Below are 21,812 nucleotides of genomic sequence, written 5' to 3' on the forward strand. Positions count from 1 at the left end.
TGGGCCATTCCACGTAGAAATTCTGGTCGAATAGGAAATCCTCGTACATCTGCGTCTAATAATCGCTTAAGTAGTAATTCTTCTTCGAATTCAGTAAGTTTATGACCATTAGCGCGTCTTTCTGATCGTGATTTTGAGCCATTAAGCCGATCGCGTAGAGTATTTTCAGGGACTGTAAAGACCTGCGTAGCGCGTAATATTGACTTAATTTGACCTCCCTGGTAGGCCGAAATAGCTATCTGAATCCTTGATTCTTTAGAAAGAGGCATACTAGATTATGGTGGCGAGAAAAAGACGCGTTGAACGAAGAGAAGAGATTCTGGTTGAAAATCCGCGGTTCGGTGGTATCCGCGGTTCGGTGGTTGATTACGTTAGTTAATTGGTTTGCCTAGAGGGCCAATAACCATGCACCAATTTGAAGGCAGGTCACAATGGAACTTTGGGGGCCCGGAATGGTTATTTGTGATAGTACGCTGTCATTGCATCTATTAACTGAAACTATTAACGATTACAGGCGATATACTCTACTCTGATATGTTAATGATGATAGATAGCCTCAGTGTGGCATATATATATATACTACACCGCGGGGAAACACTCGTATGAAATTGATTAATAAATCAGGATCCTGATTAAATGGATCTGCGCTCGCACCTAGCAATCTAACTCCGGTGTCATGCAGCTAATATTCTATTAACCATAAATTCTGAACTGATCATGTAATGGGCGATGGATCTGATGTGTGTTTCCGAAGATGCTGTAGCTAAAACGCTGGCCAACCGTTCAAGACAGGTTTGATGCAAGGGCCATGTTTGGCTCTCGATCATAACTTGGAAAGGATGCCATCCGGCTTCATAATGCCCAAATAACTCTCGTTGATTTCGTCAATCGACCGGCAACTAAATAGTTAGCATGCTAATGTGATCGAGTCTGGCCAAGTAACATACCCAGCCAGCGCCATTGTAATCATAAGTTCCTGTCGCAATATCTTGATTGCCAATTCAACACCATCCTGTCCGTCATACTATTTCAGTCAGCACTAATCGTCACAAGATGGGTGGTCCTCTCACCGCAAGGCCCCAAATGGGGATTCTCCCCATAAAGCAATAGCTGGCTCCTAGGGCGAGAGCCTTGAAAATATCGGAACCACGCCGAATGCCCCCGTCAACGGCCAAAGGAATGCGACCTTTGGCTACCGGAGCGCACAGTCTCAAAGAGTCCAATGTCGCCGGAATACCGTCCAGCTGCCTACCCCCGTGATTCGAGATCACGATGCCATCGACGCCGTATTTAATGGCCAATTCCACATCATCCGGATTACAAACTGTTGTCGCATGTTAACACTCGTCAAGTGTTCAAAGCTATCCGGAAGCTTACCTCCTTTAAGCCAAATCTGTAGCTTTGTATGAGCTCTGAGCCAGGGAATGGTACTCTCCCAGTCGAGGCTGGGATCGTAGTCAGTGCGATTGGAAGTGTCGCTGCCGTTGCTTAAAATATTTGGCCAAGACATGTCCTTCGGAAGCTCATAGTTGTTGCGGTATTCATTAAGTCGCTTTCCCAAAACCGGAACATCGACAGACAAGAAAAGGGCTTTGTACCCGGCCTCTGTTCCATATGTTAGCTTGATGTGGTTCAGGCACGTAGTATGGCACATACTTTCTGCTCGCTGGAGAAGCTGGACGGTGAGCGATCGATCCCGTAACACGCACATTTGCATCGCATAGGGGTTTCCAAGTCCTTGGGCTGCAACATCTTCGAGAGAGTAATTGGAGTAGGATGACAGTCCCATACAGATGCCGTATTTTGCGGCTGCGCGTGAAACAGCGACCTCGCCATCGGGGTGGGCCAGTTTCTGAGAGGCAGCAGGACTAAATCCAAATGGAAGAGCCACCTAATTCTTTGCTTAAAAAAAACTAGATATTTAGATATGGAAAGAAGGTAATTACCTTGGATCCGAGTATCTCGGTGCTCGTATCGATCTTGTCGACATTCACCAAAGTCCGAGGAAGGATCTTGTAGCGATCAAAGGCGGCTTCATTTTCGCGCAGACTATATTTTTATGAGAAAGATGTTTTCTAAATGGTTTGGATTTTCTCGTACGTTATCAAATCCATAGCACCTTCATTGTAATAGTCTACCGTTGTCAGCTCGGAGAGAACAGCATAACCAGAAGCCATAACTAACCTCTGACCATCGGGGGAAGTCGACGACTCCCAAGCTTCTTCAGATCAGCGATGCATGATACATCTTTGCTCAAGGTTTCTCCGCGATGTGCCATTTTTGGGATGAAGCAAAGCGAGGCGTATCAATTAGATACGTGTAGGAGGTGATTAGTCGACGGAAAATAACAAAGTTCTCCAGATAGAACTCCAGGCAAATTATATAAACATGGAGGTCATACAAATACCTAGGTATTTCTCAGAGCGTTTGTAGATTCCGTTGAGGAATGGGTTTCCTAACGTGGAACAGTGCCGGCATCGTCTCTACGGAATCGCTTTCCTACGATGGGTCGGGTGCGGAGTTATAATATAACGCTGGGATCCTTCGCAGGAGGGGCATCGTCCATAACTAACTAAATTTGATCATTGTATTGTGCAACGACAAAGGAATGAACAACATGACACGTGTTTTTCTGTAAGCACAGAAACTCCTGGTTGATCATCTCTGATACTAACGTGGCCATAGTACAGGAGCTTCTGGATATGTTGGTGGAGATGTTCTTCACCTTCTCCGATCACGCCACCCTGAGTACAGATACAGTGTCTTGTTGAGGGACAGCGGAAAAGCTGCATCTATCAGCAAGACGTACCCCGACATCCGAGTCGTTCTCGGTGACCTGGATGCAGCTTCTCTTATCGAAGAGGAAGTTCGCCAATCCGATATTATCATCAGTATGTGCCTGACAGTATAGGACATGAAAAATATCTAATGGACAACAGATGCCGCCAGCTCCGGTCATATCAAATGTGTTGAAGCTATTGGCCGCGGAATAGCTACGCGCACTGATTCCAAGCCTGGTGAGTATGAAGATGCCAAATAATGAATCAAGTGCTAACTATTGCAGCACACTGGATTCAGATATCCGGTGCCAGCGTCCATTCTATCCCTGATATTGTCAACGGTACCTTCGGAGAGTCGACTGGTACGATTCACAGTGATATTGATGGTGCCAACGATCTTCGCGTATTCGTCCGTCAAAATGCAGCTACCCGAGCTGTCGATAACTATCTTCTTGAGTTCACTGGCTGCAAGGCGGCCGTAGTATACCCACCCATCATCTATGGACAAGGACGTGGTGTGGTGAAGCAGAGGAGTGTCCAAATTCCCGAGTTGGCCAGAGTTACACTACAGGGGGGGAAAGGCATTCAAGTGGGCAGAGGCGAAAGTACCTGGAGCAACGTCCACATATCTGATTTAAGTGAGATATTCGTCAAGCTCGTGGAAAAGGCCGTTGAGGGCCAGGATGGTGAGCTTTGGAACCAGGCCGGAATTTACTTTGCCGGAAACGCTATGTTGGTAAGTGGGCCTTGTTCTGCTTTCGCTTTCTCCTTTGGTGTCTTTATTGTGGGTTGGGCTAACTGAAGTAGAATTTCAAGACTATTTCGCAGCTCGTAGCAAAGGCTGCCAATGATATGAAACTTATTGACTCGACAGAGGTTAAGGAGGTTACACCTAGCGAGGCAGATGGCTTGACGGCTAAGGGTAGCGTCTTCTGGGGAACCAACGCCAAACAAGACTCTCAACGAGCGCGTCAATTGCTTGGGTGGGCTCCACAAGGCCCATCCTTGGAGGAGGAGATTCCGACGACCGTCCGTGTGGAAGCGGATCGGTTGGGATTGGCCTGAGTCATTAATCTTAACATAGAATAGCAGCTTTCAAATGATACAGCCTTTGATAAGGAGATATTTTCTTAAGCTGATCACTGGTAGAAGTTAACGGTGGCTTGCCTATCTATGAAATACTTCGGTAGGTATACCTACTGTTTCCCTTTCGGGACGACACAGAGACCGAATAGGCAGTACGTTCCGACGTGCAGAGATCCACCTGCCTTTCTGGAAACGACTTCCTGATTTATATTTGCCACCTTCCTACTCTTTTCGTCTGCTTGGTTCCCTCTCCGGAAGTCCCTTACTTCTAGAGCGTCTTCCGCTGCCTACTGGGGTATATGCGTCTCTCCTTTTGGTTACTTCCATGTCCCGCTCGAGGAGCTCCGGCTCTCCTTCCCTTCCCCGCCGATCCCATACGCTAGGGGGCTGTCGCACCTGCAGACGGCGACATGTCAAGTGCGATCAGAAACGGCCAGCATGTCACAACTGCCATGTGCTAGGCGTAACCTGCGAGGGATTCTCAGATGAGGTTCGTTGGATGCGGTCTAGTGGTGGCACCAAAAGCGAAGCAGGCCGCCATGGAACTCGTCGACATCTTTACACAGGTAATTAAATTACCTCTTAACTGCACCTACTTGTTGGCATCGGACTAGTACCGGATAGTAATGTTTGAATCATGCTACAGAGAAGTCTCGGCTCTCGATGAGCACGGCTATGGAAACCGAATTAGTGGCCGGCTCCATTGATGCTTCCCTTGCTGAAATTGACAGCAGATCACGAAGCCCTAGTCGGTCTGCAGGCGACATCGTGGTTGGACCATTCGGGGTTCTGAACTTCGAATCTTCGACCGTTAATCCTACTGCATTAGCACCGTCGCATCCCGCGCAGCAACCGACTGTTACTGCTGCCCCTGCTAGCGTAGCTACTGCTCCAGCAGTTCTAGCTGCAACACCGATCAATGAGTTACCGATGGCTAGTCCAGGGCTATCGGGACTTGATTACCTAGCTCATATGGACGATTTCTTGCACTGGTCTGACCTGCTTGGCCTAAACCCTGACCAACCGGGCATGTCGTCAAGCCTAGATGCGGGTGATTTTCTTGATTTCAGTATCCCTACAGAGGTTCCAAGTCCCGGCAGCAGATTCCGCGGTCTACCGTCGTTTGCTATGGACCAATATCCTGGACCATCTCGAACGGACTCGAACAATCGAGGAGGCTCCGAGCAAATGCTCACTCCGCAGCAAACACCCATGAAGGATGCTTCCACCTCTTCTGACATACTCACCGATGCGCCCTTTTTATTCAAGCATTTCCAAGATAGCGTGATCCCACAAATGATGGCAATGCCTCTGGGAGAGAAATCCCCTTGGAAAATTCTCAATCTTCCCACCGCTGTTGTAACTTACAGTGACATAACCTTTCTTGGTACCCGGAACACCAGTCATGCACGGCTTGCTAATTTGTATGGCTTGATGGCGTGCTCTGCCATTCACCTGACATTAAAGCCATTTGGGAACTTAGATAAGCCCGTGGAATATTGGAGAGGCATAGCTGAACAGACGTATCAGCACGCGAAAGATCACATGCAGACATCTCTGCAATGCGAGACCCGCGAACCCAAGAAGGCGAAATATAAAGATCAACTAATGGCCATATGCGGTCTAATCCAGTTTGCGGTAAGCACTCTTTTTTTTTTTTTTTTTAATCTCTCTCTTTCTTTTCTCTTTGCCAAGAAACTATCGGAGAAGTGCTAATTTCAATAGGTGCTCTCTGGGCAACAGCAACATGCCCGGTGTTTTATGGTCGATGCGGAACGGCTATTACGCCTTCGCGGTCTACCAAAGCGCCGTATTTCTCAAAAGGCTCGTCTTTTGCACCACGTCTATACCTGGCTTCGGATAGTAGGCGAAAGCACGTATGTGCTACACGACTATACTCCGTCAGCTTCGTTCCTAGAAGCTTTGGATACTCAATTCCGGACGCCACCTAGTATAAACACGTTAAGTGCGAATGAGAACCCTCGGCTTGACGACTTTCTGCGTTTAGATGCAAGGAATTCAGACAGTGATCTGAACATTGACGAACCGAAGGATCTGGATGTTGGCTTACACGACATTCATCTTCAAGACTCCCGTGTATTCTCGGAGACCCTGTATAAACAGATCTACGGCATTCCGGAGACATGGCTGAGTCTCGTATCGCAGACCACAAGGTTGGCAAACGTTATGGAGACGTTTCGAAACGCGCAGATTACGGGAAAGCCAACGAGTTTAGAAGCATGGGAGACATTGCAGCGGCGTAGTGTGCGCTTGGAAAACATGATCTGTTCTTTCGACCTCCGTCGCTCTCAAGGACCTGCAGATCATTCTGATGCCTCACCCAAACCACATCATCATATGCTGCATGCGTTGAGCGCTGCATTGGTTATTTTTTTCTACCGCAGGATTCGCAAAGTTCATCCAGCAGTTCTAGGTGGCCACGTCGACAGCGTCATTTCTGCACTCGAGAAATTTAATGCCGCGCTCTCACTCAGTGACCATTTGGGACCTGGAACTGCATGGCCGATATTTGTTGCTGGGTGTGAAGCGATCACATCATCGCGCCGAGCAGCGGTTAGAAACTGCCTGGAAATCGCTTACTCTATCCGCTCATTTGCGGCCTTCGCCGCTGCCAGAAATATCATGACAGAATTGTGGAGGAGACAAGACCAACACCTGGCCACAAATCGTGGAGACGCGCTTCCATCGTGGATTGACGTTCTCAAAGAAGGAAGTATCTGGCCTCTATTCTGTTAAACACGTTGAATATATGTTTATGTCCAGTTACGCTTTGATTTTTAACGAATTACGACACTATTCATGTAATGGGCTTCTTCGTGTCATATCTTTGTTCATTCGTACATATGCACCATTCATCATAACCAATGCGTCATCTTGCCCACAATCCTCATAATTCATAGCAGCACAATCCCAATCACACGGCAAACACATCCTATAGTACTCAAATCGTCTTCACTCCGGCGTCCTCCATAAGCTGTTTGAGCTCTGCCTGAAGTTCGGGCTTCAAAAGAGCGAAGGGCTTTCTCAACCCACCAGTAGGTTGACCCCTCAGTTCAACACCAGTCTTCACTGCAGACGCATAGTTGTGCGATTCTAGGAATTTGCAGATGGGGAACGCCTTCGCCCAAAGCTCACGACCACGTTTCAGATCCCCCTTGACTGACACAGCATCCCAAAGTTCAACTGCAAGCTCGGGGATGATGTTGGCTGCTCCCCAGACACCACCGGGGGCACCAGCAGCCAGACCGTAGAAAGTGAGACTATCCCACCCATTGAATGCAGTAATCTGATCAGAAAGTGCAAAGATCAATTCCGTCAACGCGGGCGCATTTCCGGAAGTATCCTTAAGGTACTTAACGCCGACCTTGGAAAGTCCAGCAATCTCAGAGGGGCTGAGAGTGAGGCCAGATGCAGAAGGGATATTGTAGAAGACAATAGGGAGCTTCGAGGAGTTATGAATCTCCGCCATCAGCTCCGTAAGTTGCTCAAGGTTCACCGGATCATAGAATGGCGGGACAACCATGACTGCCGCTGCTCCGGCCTGCGCTGCGTGAACAGCAAGGTCCACAGCCTCCTCAGTGGAAGTGCTTCCCGTGCCAGCAACAACAGGAACACGGCCAGCAGCGAATTGGACACAGAGCTCCGTAAGCTGTTTGCGCTCAGCGAGACTCATACAAGTGAACTCTCCAGTACTACCGCCAGGAACAAGACCATGGACACCAGCGGTAATCAAGTGGTCGATGTGAGCTTTCAGGCGACCCTCATCGATCTTGGTTCTGTCATCGGTAAAGGGGGTGATCAAAGCCACCATAATACCGTAAAGGTCTTGCGTCATATTGGCGGATGGAAAGTGAGAATGTATGATGATCAAATGTCAACTGTGTATGATACAACAATGGTAACGACAATAGCCCAGCTTAACCCATAGTTCTCGTGCGTTCATATAAGGAGTACAGTCGGAGTGGCCTTCTTCTTAGGCCATTAGGGCTTCTCGTTGCTTTGGTTGAATGGGCGGGATCACCTTCCTGACCTGCCAGGAGAGGCAGGTACTTCCATCCACTCCGTGCATATATGAGACATACAATCGAAGCAACGTTCATGGGTATGAAGGAAATAATTCTATGACTTATTCAGATATTTCATCATCATGGAGTCCCTCGTGACCGAAATTGTCACCCCCAATGGGCACAAATATCAGCAGCCCACGGGGCTCTTCATCAACAATGAGTTTGTGCCTTCCAGCGGGCAAACTATAACTTCAATCGACCCAGCGTAAGTGGTATAGGGCTTTATTTAACCGATAATTAGTTAATATGGCTCCATAGGACTGATAAGCCCATTGCCACTGTGCATGCTGCCAGTGCTGATGATATTGACCGGGCTGTTCGTGCTGCAAAGGCAGCGCTGGTACACCCTTCATGGAAAGAATTGCCACCGACCGAGCGTGGTCAGATGATGGCGAAGCTTGCCAATCTGATAGAGGAAAATAAGGAACTATTTGCAACTATTGACGCTTGGGACAATGGTATGCCACCCGGAGCTGTATTTGAAGAAACCAGCTAAGAATTTAGGCAAACCCTACCACGTTGCTCTTGAGGAAGACCTCCCCGAAGCGATCGGGACTATCCGTTACTATAGCGGATGGGCCGATAAGACGTTTGGCCAAACTATTAGCACGACTCCCCAGAAGTTTGCGTACACCATTCGCCAACCAGTGGGTGTTATTGGTCAAATAATTCCCTGGAACTACCCTCTGTCTATGGCGGCTTGGAAGCTCGGTCCCGCACTCGCATGTGGAAACACCATTGTGTTGAAGCCAGCTGAGCAGACGCCATTGAGCATTCTTGTACTTGGGAACCTGATAAAGCAGGCCGGGTTTCCTCCCGGTGTGGTTAACATCACCAATGGTTATGGGCGAGAGGCTGGCTCCGCCCTCGTATCCCATCCCCTCGTGGATAAGGTTGCTTTTACGGGTTCTACTGGAACCGCTCGTGAGATTATGAAGATGGCTGCGAGTACCTTGAAGAACATCACTCTCGAGACTGGTGGCAAGTCCCCTCTCATTGTCTATCCAGATGCCGACCTTGGACAGGCCGTCAAGTGGTCGCATGCTGGCATCATGTCGAACCAGGGCCAGATCTGCACAGCTACTTCTCGCATTTTTGTCCACGAAGATATCCTGGTTTCGTTCCTTGCTCAGTTCAGGCAAGCTGTGGAATCCACCTCCAAGATTGGCAGTCAGTGGGACGAGTCAACCTTCCAAGGACCGCAGGTCACCCGTGCCCAATATGAGCGTATTCTCTCCTACATTGATATTGCAAAGAGCGAAGGTGCCACTGTTTTTTTGGGCGGTGCTGCCCATGTCCCTACCGACCGCAAGTACAAGGATGGTTACTTTGTCCAGCCCACTGTGTTTACTGATGTGAAGGATTCCATGCGCATTGCGAAAGAGGAGGTCTTTGGGCCTGTTGCAGTCATCCTTCCATTTTCTAGTGAGGAAGAATCCATCCGGCGCGCCAATGACACTACATATGGCCTGGGTGCGGCCGTCTTCACCCGCGACATAGAACGGGGGCATCGCGTCGCTGCCGAGATTGAGTCGGGAATGGTATGGATCAATAGCAGCCAAGACTGTGACCCTCGGATTCCATTTGGAGGTGTTAAGCAAAGTGGAATTGGGCGCGAGCTGGGCGAAGCTGGATTGGAGGCCTACAGCCAGGTAAAGGCAGTTCATGTGAATATGGGTACTAAGCTATAGATGTGACAATGATTGGTTATTTAGAATAGTTTGCGAATATAGATAGCGTGATATGCAATACGATGCTCTGTCAAGTTATGCGCAGCCACTTTCCGAATCTCCGAAAGTAAACGTTGATAGTGATAACTCTGGAGTTATCATCTGTCTCAAGCCCAATCTTGTTTGTGTCGCGGATGTGGGTTCGAACCAAAGACGTTTCGGAGCCACTTGCTAATTTGGGGCTCATCCGCATCGTCTGGGCAAGAGACTCCCGATATCAGTCTCTAATATCCTGGAAGACTCGCAGTGCCCTCACCAAAAGCCCAGAGGGGAAGGCTCTTACGCGATCTCATCTTATCCTCGGTTATCATCCCCAGAATTTTCTCCATGATAATTATCTCCATACTCCACATCACCTCCACCTGTATCTCACACTCAACAAGCATGTCATTCCGCAGAACCTACTGGTGAATTGCCGTATACGAGTTACTCGTGGGGTAACCAAGGATCACTTCGTGTATCCCAATTCAATAAAATCTAAATATTTTATGGACCTGTAACGTAGAATACGTCGAAATAGTCAGGTTGTCAGAATATCCGTCGGTTCTTCAAAGCACAGATCTGGGGTAAAACCGGGGACGTATCTTCAGGAGCGTTTGGAAAAACATATTCGCCAGTGCTGATAATGCAATGAAACAGAATATATGCGCACCGTCGATATCTATGCTTGATAATCTGTTTCGTGCAGATTGACACATTACGAATTGAATTTACATTGGGTATATGGTTTGCCTCTGCCGGGCCTAACACGCTTTCGTGTTGGCTCTGTAGCGTTTTGTTCCACACCGGTGGCGTCTCCAATTCCTCAAGGGAGTCTACTACCAGAAGCACATTCCTCTCCACCTTTCTCCCCGGTGTGGGCTTCTGGGGTGTTGATCTGTCCCGGCGACCTTTGTTAAGCATTTGCTTCACTCTTCATTTGTCTTTTCCAACCCATTGCACTACCTCGTTTTTATCAATGATTCCATTTTCCAATATGAGCCCCCGAATTGTCGATCTTGATACTTCAGCTATACATCTCGAGACAAACCAACCGAATTCCCAACATGGTGTAGACCATGAGTTTGTGGACGCGAACGAGAAGAAGGCGGAGCTTATGTCTCCCCCTCGACAGGATGCCTTTGGTGATGAAGAATTTGCAGAGGTGAAATACAAGGTTTTGACATGGTGGTAAGTTCTAGAGGGCACATTACCCTTGTTGACGCCATGTGCTTACCTTCCTAAAGGCAAGGTGGTCTGCTCATGGTTGCAGAAACTATCTCTCTAGGCATCCTTTCGTTGCCCGCGGCAGTAGCCTCTCTGGGTCTGGTCCCTTCCATCATTATCCTGCTTGGAATGGGGATGCTGGCTTCCTACACAGGCTATGTAATTGGACAGGTAAGTCCTACCAGGGGAGGCGCTAGAAATCCATGGGCACTGACACCAAGGTGTGATAGTTCAAGTGGAAGTACCCTCATATTTCTAGTATGGCAGACGCAGGCGAAGTGCTTATGGGCCGCTTTGGACGAGAGCTTCTCGGCGCTGGGCAGCTTCTCTTCCTCATATTCCTCATGGGAAGCCACGTCTTGACATTTTCTGTGGCCATGAATGTCCTCACTGGCCACGCCACATGCTCTATAGTCTTTGGGGTAGTTGGGATGATCGTATCGTTCATCTTATCACTTCCCAGGACACTTGAGAAAATGTCGTGGCTATCATTAATCTGTAAGTTCCTGTCGTGGATCTGTACTTGCTTATATATGACTGACCTAATGTCGTTAGCATTTACCAGCATTCTTTCTGCCGTTCTGATAGTTATGATCGCCCTTGGGATTCAGAACCCAAGAGCGATTGTCGAACCTACAGTGCAGACGACACTTGTTTCTGGGTTTACTTCAGCATTGAACATCATTCTTTCTTTCGGTTAGTGATTCCGGGAAAGGGCTTAGCAGTTTCGCTAATTTTCTGCAGCGAGTCACAATACGTTTTTCACCTTCATAGCTGAGCTCAGAGATCCCAAAGACTTCAAAAAGTCACTTGCATTGTTACAGTCAATTGACATTTCTTTGTATCTCACTGCCTCGGTCGTTATATATTGCTATGCAGGGAAAGGAGTGGCTTCGCCAGCTTTAGGCTCCGCCAGCCCCTTGATTTCCAAGGTCGCGTATGGAATTGCCTTACCAACTGTACGTTTATTCTCTACCGAACTTGTCCATCAATCAGCCCAACCTGACAAACTCCATTCAGATTATCATTGCTGGAGTCATCAACGGCCATGTTGCTTCCAAGGCTATTTACCTCCGAATTTTCGCTGGCACAGATCGAATGCACAAACGGGACTTAGTCGCAGTTGCTTCGTGGATCACGATCGCATTGGTACTTTGGATCATCGCCTGGATTATTGCTACCGCCATTCCAGTATTTAGCACTCTACTTAGTCTTATGGTATGTGCTCTCTATTGTTACTCGAGCGTTCTGACGTTGTTAACGCACTCCCCCTCTAGACTGCGCTATTCGCCAGCTGGTTTACCTTCAGCTTCCCTGGCATGTTTTGGCTTTATATGAACAAAGGCCTATGGTTCTCATCACCGCGAAAGATCTTCCTCACTCTTTTGAATACTGCTTGTATTGGCATCGGAATAGTTTTGGTGAGTGCCCCTTTCGCACTGCATAAGTTCAATTCCTTAACCGATTGTAGTGTGGCTTGGGGGTTTATGCATCCGGTAAAGCCATCCATGATGACTCGAGTAGTCAGAGCTTCTCGTGCGCCAACAATGCGTGAATTGGGTTGAGGGTTTATTCGTGTATTTCAGTGCTTGGATTAATTGTCACGGTTCAATGGCAGTTAGCAATTTATCAAAGTATTTTCATTATATCCTATTAAAAATATTATGATGAGAAAAGCGGTACTGGAGCGCTGTGCGTGTAACAGACATGCAAGGGAGACGGCATACTATCTTCGACCTGGGCCGAATCATTTTGGCACCTTATTATTATGGTATTAGGCAGTAGATTGAAAATTTAACCTAGAGTCCACAAAGAAAACAAAAGGAAGAAAATAAACATAGCACTTTGGCACTGAGATTGAATTTATTATACAACAAAAGTAACAAAAATATATCGAAAAACACGGCGTATTCCTGATACAAAGGGGTGGATAATAACACATAATTCTGACATTTCAAAACATAAGGCATTACAAACTCCCTCTCTAAACATTAGACATAGCATCTCGATCTTTGACACTAATACTCACCCTCTGGGTGACCATGATATCGCCTCCCAGGTTGTTCGCCAATTCTTCTTGGCTGCTTGCTGGTGTCGCGCTGCGCGGTCCAACACGACCAGATATTCGGGAGAAGTTCATGTCCTTTCCTCGAGGCTTGGATCGATTTGCCGAGACTCCGCTTACAGTATTCATTTGGAATCCGTACGAATCCCATGAATATGACGGTTCGGACTTGGAGACTCGTGCTTTGATGATACGATATAATCCAGGGCAACAGCCGATGACGACAGCTAAATAGAATGCCAATGAGTAAAAAGCAAGTACGTATGATCAGGGCATTTATTTCTTACCGACTGAACCCTCAATTATTCCCCACAGCGCTAGCCAGGCTGGCTCAGGTGTTCCATTTCCCCAGTTGTTGCCCAGTTCAACTACGCGAATTATTGAGACAGCCATGCACACCCAGCCCATACAGAATAGAGCCCCGATACTAGCCTTTCTGCTTCGTGACATTCGTAGATTCCAAATCAGGCGAAGGGGGAGAATCATTACTACATAGCATCTATCATTAGTTTGTTTTCTATCATCTCCGAGCGGGAAAAGATATAAGCGTGATCAAGGTGCACTCACTCAGGAGATCTGTCAGTATATCCACAGCAAACGAGAAGTAGAGGCTGATGGCTGAGGCCCGGTGATCTCGGGGTTTATTGCAAGCCCCCGCTGTGAACCATGCTTGAAAACTGGAGCAAGATAGCCATGACGAGATTATTGAACCGATCAACGTCTGGCATAGTGACATACCTATTAGTGATCGCAATGTGGGCAAGAACGGATTATGACCATACCACAACACAGAAACAAAGAAGGGCCCACCATGCAATGAAATAGGCTCGTCCGTTCAGTAGACGTTTGTACATCGACAGAAGAGAAAATTTGATCATCCAGAGGCACATCCATAGTGATCCTGTCGTGAAAAAATAGAAGACTTGTAACTTCAAACCGTCCTCCCCCAAGCTGGGATATGGCTTTATCAGCTGTAGTTGAACTGCTTTTATCCTGTATATCGTTGGCGCGATGATGATATATAGGATGGCCAGCACCAGGAAGAGTAAATATGCAAAGACGAGAAGATAGTCCTCGGCCTTGAGTTCCTTTATGCGAGACAGAGTTGTTGCAAATCTGGTAATGACAACGAGTGTAGTGAGTCCAATCAATGCATACCCAGTGCCTCGAATCGTCTCCGCGGTTACATAGCTGCCAGCCATCGTTACTTCTGGTGATGAACCATGCGAGGGCTTCACTGATTGTCCTTGATTATTAACTGGTGACAATCAAGGGATAGATTACCTTCATCATGGTGTACACGATTCGGCAGGCGCGTGTCTGTGTATGGCGAACTAAAATGGAACGAAACTTCGAAATTACTAACATCAGGTTCAGAGAAACCACTTTAATATATCCTGAGGGGCTGGCACCAGCATACGACAGCCCGGGAATATATCCATATTAAGTTTACTCGTACATGCTGCAGGGTCTAGCTCTGAGACTTTGGCCAACAGGCTGGAGAGAAATCTCCGGTGGGATTCCGGCACATGGAGAGAATTTTCTAGCTGCATGGCAAGGGTTTACCAAGCCATCTTGTCAGCGAATGGAGTTCACGGTTCCCTTCGGCAAGCAGGTACAATTGTTTGTATGTATATTAATGTCGCCTACCCCCGTACCTGAGCAAGCTCACGCATATACAAGGCCTAGACGAAGCCACGCTTGAGTGGCATTATAGTTCAATGGTTGTGGGCCAGAGTCTTGCACGTAATTCAACTACAATGCTCGTAGAGAGATCGCACTTATCGATGTCCACCTGTAAATTTAAACCGTCGCTTCTGTCCACCTATAACAGCATGGAATACATATGATAAGAAGTGGGGATCGCTCTTTGTGTCTAGTCGTAGCATCTCCTATCCGTGGCAAATTAAGCCAACTTACACGCACTACTCCGGAGTACGAATACATGACAGGGATCTTCTGACGGCGTGGAGTGGTGAAGCAGCTAGGGGTCGTAGTGCCCTTTTAGTGGCCTCTAGCCTGAATCCGAGTACAATTATCGCTGCAGTTATTGCTCCCTCCTCCCTCAGAGTAAAATCCACCACGTTTCAAGTTCGCTAAAGGCCCTACATACTATATATGGGGTCATCGGTTAGCGAAGATCACGGGTTAGCTATCCACAACTGGCCTTTTTCTCCGCCGGGACAATCCCTTTGTGAGGCGGGGCGAACTGGTCTCTGCGTGATCTTCGATTCCGAAATCTGGGACGTCCATCGGAGTAGATGTGGAGTTCTGACTTGGACATTCAGTTTGGCAGGGAATGCTGAGTTTCCTGACGGTTGTCAAGTCCGCGGCTTTTCGTTTCTTGTCTCGGAACTCGGCCTCGCTACAACTTTCTCCTGAGATGAGGCTTGTCTTCTCGGTAATTAGCAAGCAGCCGGTCTAGCAACGATGTCAGCCTCCTCTTACTATTCTTCCATGCATCCCAGAAAATTAGCGAAGACCATGCGGCCAGTAACAACGGTCTATTTGCCACAGGGTTGTATTCCGAGGGTCTACAATCGCCCCCACCGTATCTGCCCCAAATCACTCCATCGCCAAGCGAGATTAACGCGCTGTCTAGCGCAATGGCATTTCTTATTTTGGTAAAAACAGCATTCTGGATAAAAAAGGAGAGCGATGAGCCGAACGACGATGCGCACGCTAATGTGGATGGCCGATGTCAGTCCACCATCGGTCGATTTGACAATCAGACCAGAATATAATTTATCTCCCAAGCACTGCCTGGAGTTTCTTCGTCTTCTGTCACCCCCTTGCCTATCTGTACTTTTCCTGACTTCATCCCGGAATTGAAGATGAGGCTCTCTCTGGCTTTCCTGCTCGCCATTAGTGGTGTAGCCGTGGCTCAAACATCTGAGCCCGGCGACTTCGACGTTAAAGCAGCCCTCGCAGAATACGGTGTTGATGTATCGGCCATTCCTCAACTGGCTGGTTTGCAGCAGCGCTCAATCGGGAGCTCTTGCACAGCGGCGGTGAGTATTCAGCACGACTGTCAATGCCCACATCAGGTTTTCTAACGGCACGGAAACAGTGCGGATCTTTGAGCTTCCTTTATGGTGCAAGCAGAGTGTTCGCTCAGAACACTACTACATATCAGAACTTCACCTCCTCCTACTGGTCGGTGCAGCAAGAGGAAGTCCAGCCTCATTGTGTCTTCAAGCCTGGCAAAGCCAGTGATGTGTCGGTCCTTGTTCTGCTTTCGCGGCTGACGCAATGTCCATTCGCTGCGAAAAGCGGTGGTCATGCCGCTTTTGCTGGCGCATCCAGTAGCCCGGGCGGCATCACTGTGTGGCTGAAGGACATTAACGCTGTTACTCTGAACTCGGACAAGTCCATTGCTTCCGTGGGACCTGGAAACACGTGGACTGATGTGTACTCTGCGCTTGAAAGTCACGGGTTGGCAGTGATCGGAGGTCGTGTCTCTGAAATTGGTGTGGGTGGATTAACTACTGGTGGAGGTATTTCGTACTACTCTAATTTGTACGGTTGGGCTTCAGATAATGTGCAAAGCTTCGAGGTAAAACCAACATGGGTCGAAAGGCTTCGCTTTTCTCAAATTTTATGATCGCTGACGCTATTCGCAGGTTGTCACCGCATGGGGCCAAATTGTCACTGCCAGTGAGACGCAGAACTCGGATCTATACTGGGCTCTTCGGGGAGGCGGCAATAATTTTGGCATTGTCACCAAATTCAACTACTATACCATTCCCAGCAGTACGCTCTTTGGTGGCACCAGAGTATACACTGAGGATCAGATTCCTTCCGTGCTGAACGCCTTCGTCAACGTGATCAACAATGCCTCCGAGGACGGCAATGCCCAACAATATGTGGCGTTCTTGAACACGCAGGGAATGAACCTGGCTTCTGCCGAGTTGACCTATGTCGAGGATAACACCGAACCCGCGATATTCGAACAGTATCGCTCCATCCCAGCCGTCTCCGATACGCTTTCCACCAAAACGCTGGTGGAGTATTGTGCGTCGGTCCAAAAGTCGAACCCAAATGGACTTCGCGAGGTCTACTGGCCGATCACGGTTTATCTGAACGAAGACTTCGCCAATTGGGCGGTTGACTACTTCCTCTCGGTGTCGCCCCAAGTCGCGAATGTTTCGGGTATCAACCCAGTGCTGATCTACCAAGGCATCACGGAGCCGATTCTGCAGAATATGACCAAGTACGGGGGCAACGCGTTGGGCCTGGATGCTTCGAAGGGCCCCCTTCATCTCATGCACATTTCCACCTGGTGGGACAATGCGTCCGATGACGAGACGGTCTACAAGTTTGTCAACGACTACTTCGACGTAGTCGTTGCCAAAGCGAAAAGCCTCGGTCTGTACCACGAATACATTTACATGAACTACGCGAGTCAGTATCAGGATGTTATCTCCAGTTACGGATCAGCAAACAGAGCAAAACTTCAGGCAATCGCGTCCAAGTACGATCCGACAGGAGTCTTCCAGACGCTTCAACCTGGATACTTCAAGCTGAGCGGCGCCCCTGTGGTGAATCCGTTCTAGTCTTTCAGGCATTTGCCAGAAAGTGTAATAGTCCGAGATAGTGTTGAGAGCGCCTTATCATTTTCTTTGTCTGTCTTTTGAGGGTTCGAGTTTTCAATTTCCATTGCGTTGGGGCGGTAAAGATGCCTCGACTTTATAGTTCGAATGCACATTAAATAATTGAGCATTTACAAAGGAGCCGCAACGAGATCAAACTAGACACAAAAGGCGCCATTATCTGTAGAGGGAGAGATTGGGCTCTCTGAGAATGATCAGGCAGAGGCACCGAGCCTCCAGGCAACTCCGTCGGTGGATTATTGGGTACTCCTAACTTTCAAAAGCACAGCCTCCTGGGGTTATTTATAGTTTCCCGAGAGAAGTCCGATGGCGCTCTCAGTAGTAGTTGACAGAATGAGCAATTTACCTGAGTCAGTAGAGACCTACGGAGCAGATCATAGCGTTTGGTGACTATACGGTACGGACCATGGCGACAGGAGGTCGGCTCCAAACCCTCATCCAGTCAATCTTCCATGGATACAGTACGATACAGGATACGGGGGAATCCCATGCCAAGCCCGTGCACGGTAGTTCAGGAAAAGAAGGAAGAGAGCGTATCAGAGACGCAATACGAAGTGATCTTCATCATGGTTCCCGAATTCCGATCGTTACATACCGGGTTGATGCCTGCAACCCAAACCCTCATACGTACGAGGCAACCAGCTGCCTGGATGGGAAACGGTTTTCCTGGGACTGCACAGGTACGATTATTACTGAGTATGGACGCAGCAGAGTGCACTATGTACTGACCCTCACCGATAGATCCACTGTTACTATTGGAAGATCAGTATGTCTATCTCTGAATCCGATGCCCCTCCTCCGCCTGTTCCCCCTTCCAAGCCTCCTCTCTCTTTGTGGTCTTCTACCGTCGGCTGACTCTGGCGCTACTGAACATTATAAATCAACAAGTCAGATAGTGGTGAGTCAGCTCCATGTGGCGTGGAAATGGAAGTTCCGTGGAATTCATCTAATGACCTCTGGGTCTAATGCAACTAGGCAGAAGATACCGGACATCTCGACCGGATGAGGCGCTTAGTTGCCTAACTTTTCCTCTGGCTGTAGATAAACCGCCTCTCCCAGGTAAGTTGAGCCATATTTTTACTTGCGTTCGGGTATCGATGCTCTCTTTCTCGCCTGATTGCATTTTTCCTGGTATAAATGTCAACCGTCCGGGATGATCTGCTGTCCTCCCGCCTCCGTTGTGCCTCATCATCCTTCTTCTCCCCCCCGTTCTCCCTCCCCAGGCCCCTTCGCTACCGTCCCTGTGCGTACGATCTTCCCTTGATGTTTGATCTGCTTCCCGCTTGGATTTTCATAAAGCTGCATACTTCACCCGCGAGAAACAGCACAAGAAGGAAAGAGACTCTGACCCGGTTAGATGACGTATTACGTAAACCCAGGACGATGAGTGACGACAATGTTAACCAAGAATCGCTTCCACTTCGTCCCCGCGAGGAATCCTCTGGAATCCTTCCAGTATCCTCTTCGGATCGTCGAGACCCTCAGTCCTTCACCTCGGTAGAGCCAGAATTCGACACGGACTCGCCCAGGTAGGTCCTCGGTCCCTTCTCCTGGCTGATCCCACCTTCGCGCACCGCAACGCATCATTGCGATTCAGCTCCTTCTAACTCCTCCCAACCCGCCAGAAAATCGAACTTACCCTTCCCCTCCGACGATGGATCTCCAATGGGATCGTCCATAACCAACCGAGCGTATCATTCAGGGAGCTTCACTTTCTCCAACAACCGACCTGGCTCGGCGGGTCCCTCGGACGCTTTCAGCGAACACGGAGGGGCCGACTACCCATCACCCAATCTATCTCAGGGACGCCGTCAAGTATGGAAAAGGCGAACGACACATAGCGCCTCACCAGATCGCCCGATCAGTCGAACAGCCGCCGAAAATCGCATTGGAAAGTCACCCTTCGGCGACAGCGAGCCTCGTCTCTCGAGAACGTCTCTGTCTCGATTCCCCGCCGACCCCGCAGGAGAGGAAGCCGGTCCCTCTCAGCTCCCACCGCCGATGATGCGTCCCAGTCCCGTGTCGAACAGTGAGGAAGCCGCTCCGTCTCATCTGAATGCTAGTCAGCAGCCCGGGGCGATGCTTCCCGCGCGGCGATCCCGACAATCCAGGGAGAACTTGAGCTATGGTCAGGAGTCGGCGGAAGGTCTGAGCAATGAACAGAAAGCCGCTGGAGGGGTCTCTGCGGTAGCCGGAGGTACAGCACCACATGGGATTTTCCTTCAGCCAGAAACTCATCCTATAACAGAAGAGCAATTGATCAATGAGGTCCGAGGCATCTATGCTGGGTTGGTGATGGTGGAGAAGAAGTGCATCGAAATCGACAAAGCCCAGTCCGAGTCCCAAGCTCCCCTCGACAACCAGAAGTGGCAGGCCCTCATCGCCCTGCACCGCACCCTCCTCCAAGAACACCACGATTTCTTCATGGCGTCCCAGCATCCCACCGCCAGTCCCGTGTTGAGACGCCTGTCGGAGAAGTACGCTATGCCCGCTCGAATGTGGCGCTACGGCATCCACTCGTTCCTGGAGCTCCTGCGACATCGCCTGCCGGAGTCCCTGGACCACATGCTGACTTTTATCTACCTGGCTTATTCCATGATGACCCTGCTGCTAGAGACGGTCCCGGGCTTCCAGGACACGTGGATTGAGTGCCTGGGGGACCTGTCGAGGTACCGCATGGCGGTCGAGGAGTCCGACCTGAAGGAGCGGGAGGTGTGGGCTGGGGTCGCAAGGTACTGGTATAACAGAGCTGCGGATAGGAACCCGGATGTTGGTCGGATCCAGCACCATCTGGCCGTCCTCTCTCGACCTTACATTCTGCAGCAGCTCTTCTACTACACAAAGTCCCTAGTTAGTGTGCGATCGTTTGCGGGAACACGCGAGAGCATTCTGCTCCTATTCAATCCAATTCTGCACAATCCCAAACCGAGTAGCAGCAGTCACCCTCATTTAATAACTGCTTTTGTGGCAGCTCACGGCGCCCTCTTCGGCCGAGATTCAGACCGCTTTCTCTCGTCGGTCGCCGAATTCTTACCTCCTCTAGACACATTCATCACGCGCATTGGGCCTGCGTTCCGAATGCAGGGAGTTCACATCGCCTCCGCCAATTTCGCCGCCATGCTTGAATACTGTCATGCTGATGCGCCCCTGGTGGGCGAATTCCAACAGGGGACTATGCCACAAGAGAAGTCCCACGACGACATCTATACCTTCGCCACAGAGACTTGGACCCCCGTTAGTGAACCCCAGAAGGTGGTCTCTGATTTTGTTGCTCTCTGCGAGCCTCAAAGGTCGTCGCGATTTGTCTTCTATGGATCTTTTCTCGCTTTTGAAACCATGTCGGTTTTCCTCGACCAAACCGGCGATCAACACATATACCCGGCGCTGAACGTTTGTCTATCATTCCTTTGGTGCTTGTCCCGCACCGCAGCCGGCATGAAGTACGCCGAGGCTGTCGTGCCATGGCGAAAACTTGTTTCCTGTCTGAACGGTATGTTCCGTCCGGAGGTGAATATGGATTATGTTGAGCAAGACGGATACCCAAGGGGTCACGACTGCAAATGGGCGCCCGAGGACTTTCTTATTCGTGGGCAAGTGTGGAGCCAGTCATGTTATCCTCCGCATTATTTCGATGGGGGCCCGACGGATGACGAAGGGCGCAACATCGAGTGGCCGTCGTTGTGGCTTGTCAGGACGCATAAGTGTCTCTGGCTAGCGGTGCAACTTGCAAAGGTATGGTTGTCGCCCGATCTAATGCCGTGCTTTCTGATTCTAATGCCCTGTCCACAGTTTAACCGCTGGATCACGTACGATTCCGCCACGCACGAGTTCTCGGTGACACCGTTCGCCCTTGAGCTAGAGCAACTTGTCCAGCCTTACAATCCGTTTTCTACCACCCAACCTGACGTTCAGATGCAGGTATCTTAATGCTGTATCGATGCTTTTTATATTACGTACTGCTGCTCCCGGCGCCGAAGGGAGATGACCAATCCTGTTACCCGGCTTTTTGCAAACTGGGTATGTTCCTTGGATCCTACACAGGGCCTGTTCAGACTCGATCCCGACCGCCGCAGCGATCGTGCGGGCCGACATATGGGTCCATCCCGGCGACGGAGAAACGAGAGTCGTTGTAGATATAAATACTTCTCTAGGAGGGAGTACCATCTTGGGGTGACATGCCCCTGGTGTTATGGTGACGATAGCCAGAAATAATAATAGGAACCATGCATCCACTTAGTACTCAT

At 49.2% G+C, this 21,812-nt stretch overlaps 7 protein-coding genes across 7 annotated transcripts; 5 read left to right on the plus strand and 2 right to left on the minus strand.

Moving 5' to 3' along the window:
• Positions 1-823: 823 nt before the first annotated feature.
• On the minus strand, positions 824-2,449 carry BDV59DRAFT_211987 (alpha-hydroxy acid oxidase; the record flags this gene model as incomplete). The annotated part of the gene is made up of 8 exons (XM_073695920.1): positions 2,185-2,449; positions 2,101-2,134; positions 1,947-2,049; positions 1,657-1,891; positions 1,378-1,605; positions 1,071-1,324; positions 948-1,024; positions 824-899 (listed from the first exon to the last, which is right to left on the minus strand). Exons 1-8 carry the CDS (start codon positions 2,276-2,278, stop codon positions 824-826), a joined length of 1,101 nt encoding a protein of 366 aa, XP_073542570.1. The 5' UTR covers positions 2,279-2,449.
• A 168-nt stretch (positions 2,450-2,617) lies between these two features.
• BDV59DRAFT_211989 (uncharacterized protein) lies at positions 2,618-6,130 on the plus strand (the record flags this gene model as incomplete). Its single annotated transcript, XM_073695921.1, has 8 exons — positions 2,618-2,634; positions 2,686-2,891; positions 2,940-3,017; positions 3,065-3,516; positions 3,588-3,813; positions 4,513-5,504; positions 5,592-6,040; positions 6,103-6,130. 8 exons carry the CDS (start codon positions 2,618-2,620, stop codon positions 6,128-6,130), a joined length of 2,448 nt encoding a protein of 815 aa, XP_073542571.1.
• A 698-nt stretch (positions 6,131-6,828) lies between these two features.
• On the minus strand, positions 6,829-7,722 carry BDV59DRAFT_196967 (dihydrodipicolinate synthase family protein; the record flags this gene model as incomplete). The annotated part of the gene is made up of 1 exon (XM_073692813.1): positions 6,829-7,722. One exon carries the CDS (start codon positions 7,720-7,722, stop codon positions 6,829-6,831), a length of 894 nt encoding a protein of 297 aa, XP_073542572.1.
• Positions 7,723-8,034: 312 nt separating this feature from the next.
• BDV59DRAFT_211990 (aldehyde dehydrogenase ALDH) lies at positions 8,035-9,645 on the plus strand (the record flags this gene model as incomplete). The annotated part of the gene is made up of 3 exons (XM_073695922.1): positions 8,035-8,159; positions 8,213-8,412; positions 8,459-9,645. The coding sequence occupies 3 exons, from the start codon at positions 8,035-8,037 to the stop codon at positions 9,643-9,645; spliced, it is 1,512 nt and encodes a 503-aa protein (XP_073542573.1).
• Positions 9,646-10,660: 1,015 nt separating this feature from the next.
• Positions 10,661-12,445, plus strand: BDV59DRAFT_211991 (neutral amino acid permease; the record flags this gene model as incomplete). Its single annotated transcript, XM_073695923.1, has 8 exons — positions 10,661-10,854; positions 10,911-11,061; positions 11,121-11,388; positions 11,446-11,586; positions 11,635-11,849; positions 11,911-12,108; positions 12,168-12,311; positions 12,362-12,445. 8 exons carry the CDS (start codon positions 10,661-10,663, stop codon positions 12,443-12,445), a joined length of 1,395 nt encoding a protein of 464 aa, XP_073542574.1.
• A 3,221-nt stretch (positions 12,446-15,666) lies between these two features.
• Positions 15,667-17,810, plus strand: BDV59DRAFT_189845 (FAD-binding oxidoreductase). Its single transcript, XM_073691670.1, has 3 exons — positions 15,667-15,966; positions 16,026-16,511; positions 16,579-17,810. Exons 1-3 carry the CDS (start codon positions 15,790-15,792, stop codon positions 17,509-17,511), a joined length of 1,596 nt encoding a protein of 531 aa, XP_073542575.1. The 5' UTR covers positions 15,667-15,789; the 3' UTR covers positions 17,512-17,810.
• A 578-nt stretch (positions 17,811-18,388) lies between these two features.
• Positions 18,389-21,807, plus strand: BDV59DRAFT_189850 (uncharacterized protein). The gene is made up of 6 exons (XM_073691671.1): positions 18,389-18,466; positions 18,544-18,627; positions 18,926-19,097; positions 19,194-19,765; positions 19,817-21,300; positions 21,358-21,807. Exons 3-6 carry the CDS (start codon positions 18,952-18,954, stop codon positions 21,493-21,495), a joined length of 2,340 nt encoding a protein of 779 aa, XP_073542576.1. The 5' UTR covers positions 18,389-18,466; positions 18,544-18,627; positions 18,926-18,951; the 3' UTR covers positions 21,496-21,807.
• The last annotated feature ends 5 nt before the right edge of the window (positions 21,808-21,812 follow it).

Source organism: Aspergillus ambiguus (assembly GCF_047715705.1).
Source record: "Aspergillus ambiguus strain CBS 117.58 unplaced genomic scaffold BDV59scaffold_81, whole genome shotgun sequence".
NCBI lineage: Eukaryota > Fungi > Ascomycota > Eurotiomycetes > Eurotiales > Aspergillaceae > Aspergillus > Aspergillus ambiguus.

Coding starts and splice junctions, on each gene's coding strand:
- BDV59DRAFT_189845 (XM_073691670.1), top strand. CDS start 15,790: ATGAGGCTCTCTCTGGCTTTCCTGCTCGCCATTAGTGGTGTAGCCGTG. Junction 15,967..16,025: donor GGAGCTCTTGCACAGCGGCG/GTGAGTATTCAG, acceptor GCACGGAAACAG/TGCGGATCTTTGAGCTTCCT. Junction 16,512..16,578: donor ATAATGTGCAAAGCTTCGAG/GTAAAACCAACA, acceptor CGCTATTCGCAG/GTTGTCACCGCATGGGGCCA.
- BDV59DRAFT_189850 (XM_073691671.1), top strand. CDS start 18,952: ATGAGTGACGACAATGTTAACCAAGAATCGCTTCCACTTCGTCCCCGC. Junction 19,098..19,193: donor TTCGACACGGACTCGCCCAG/GTAGGTCCTCGG, acceptor CCAACCCGCCAG/AAAATCGAACTTACCCTTCC. Junction 19,766..19,816: donor GGTCTCTGCGGTAGCCGGAG/GTACAGCACCAC, acceptor ATCCTATAACAG/AAGAGCAATTGATCAATGAG.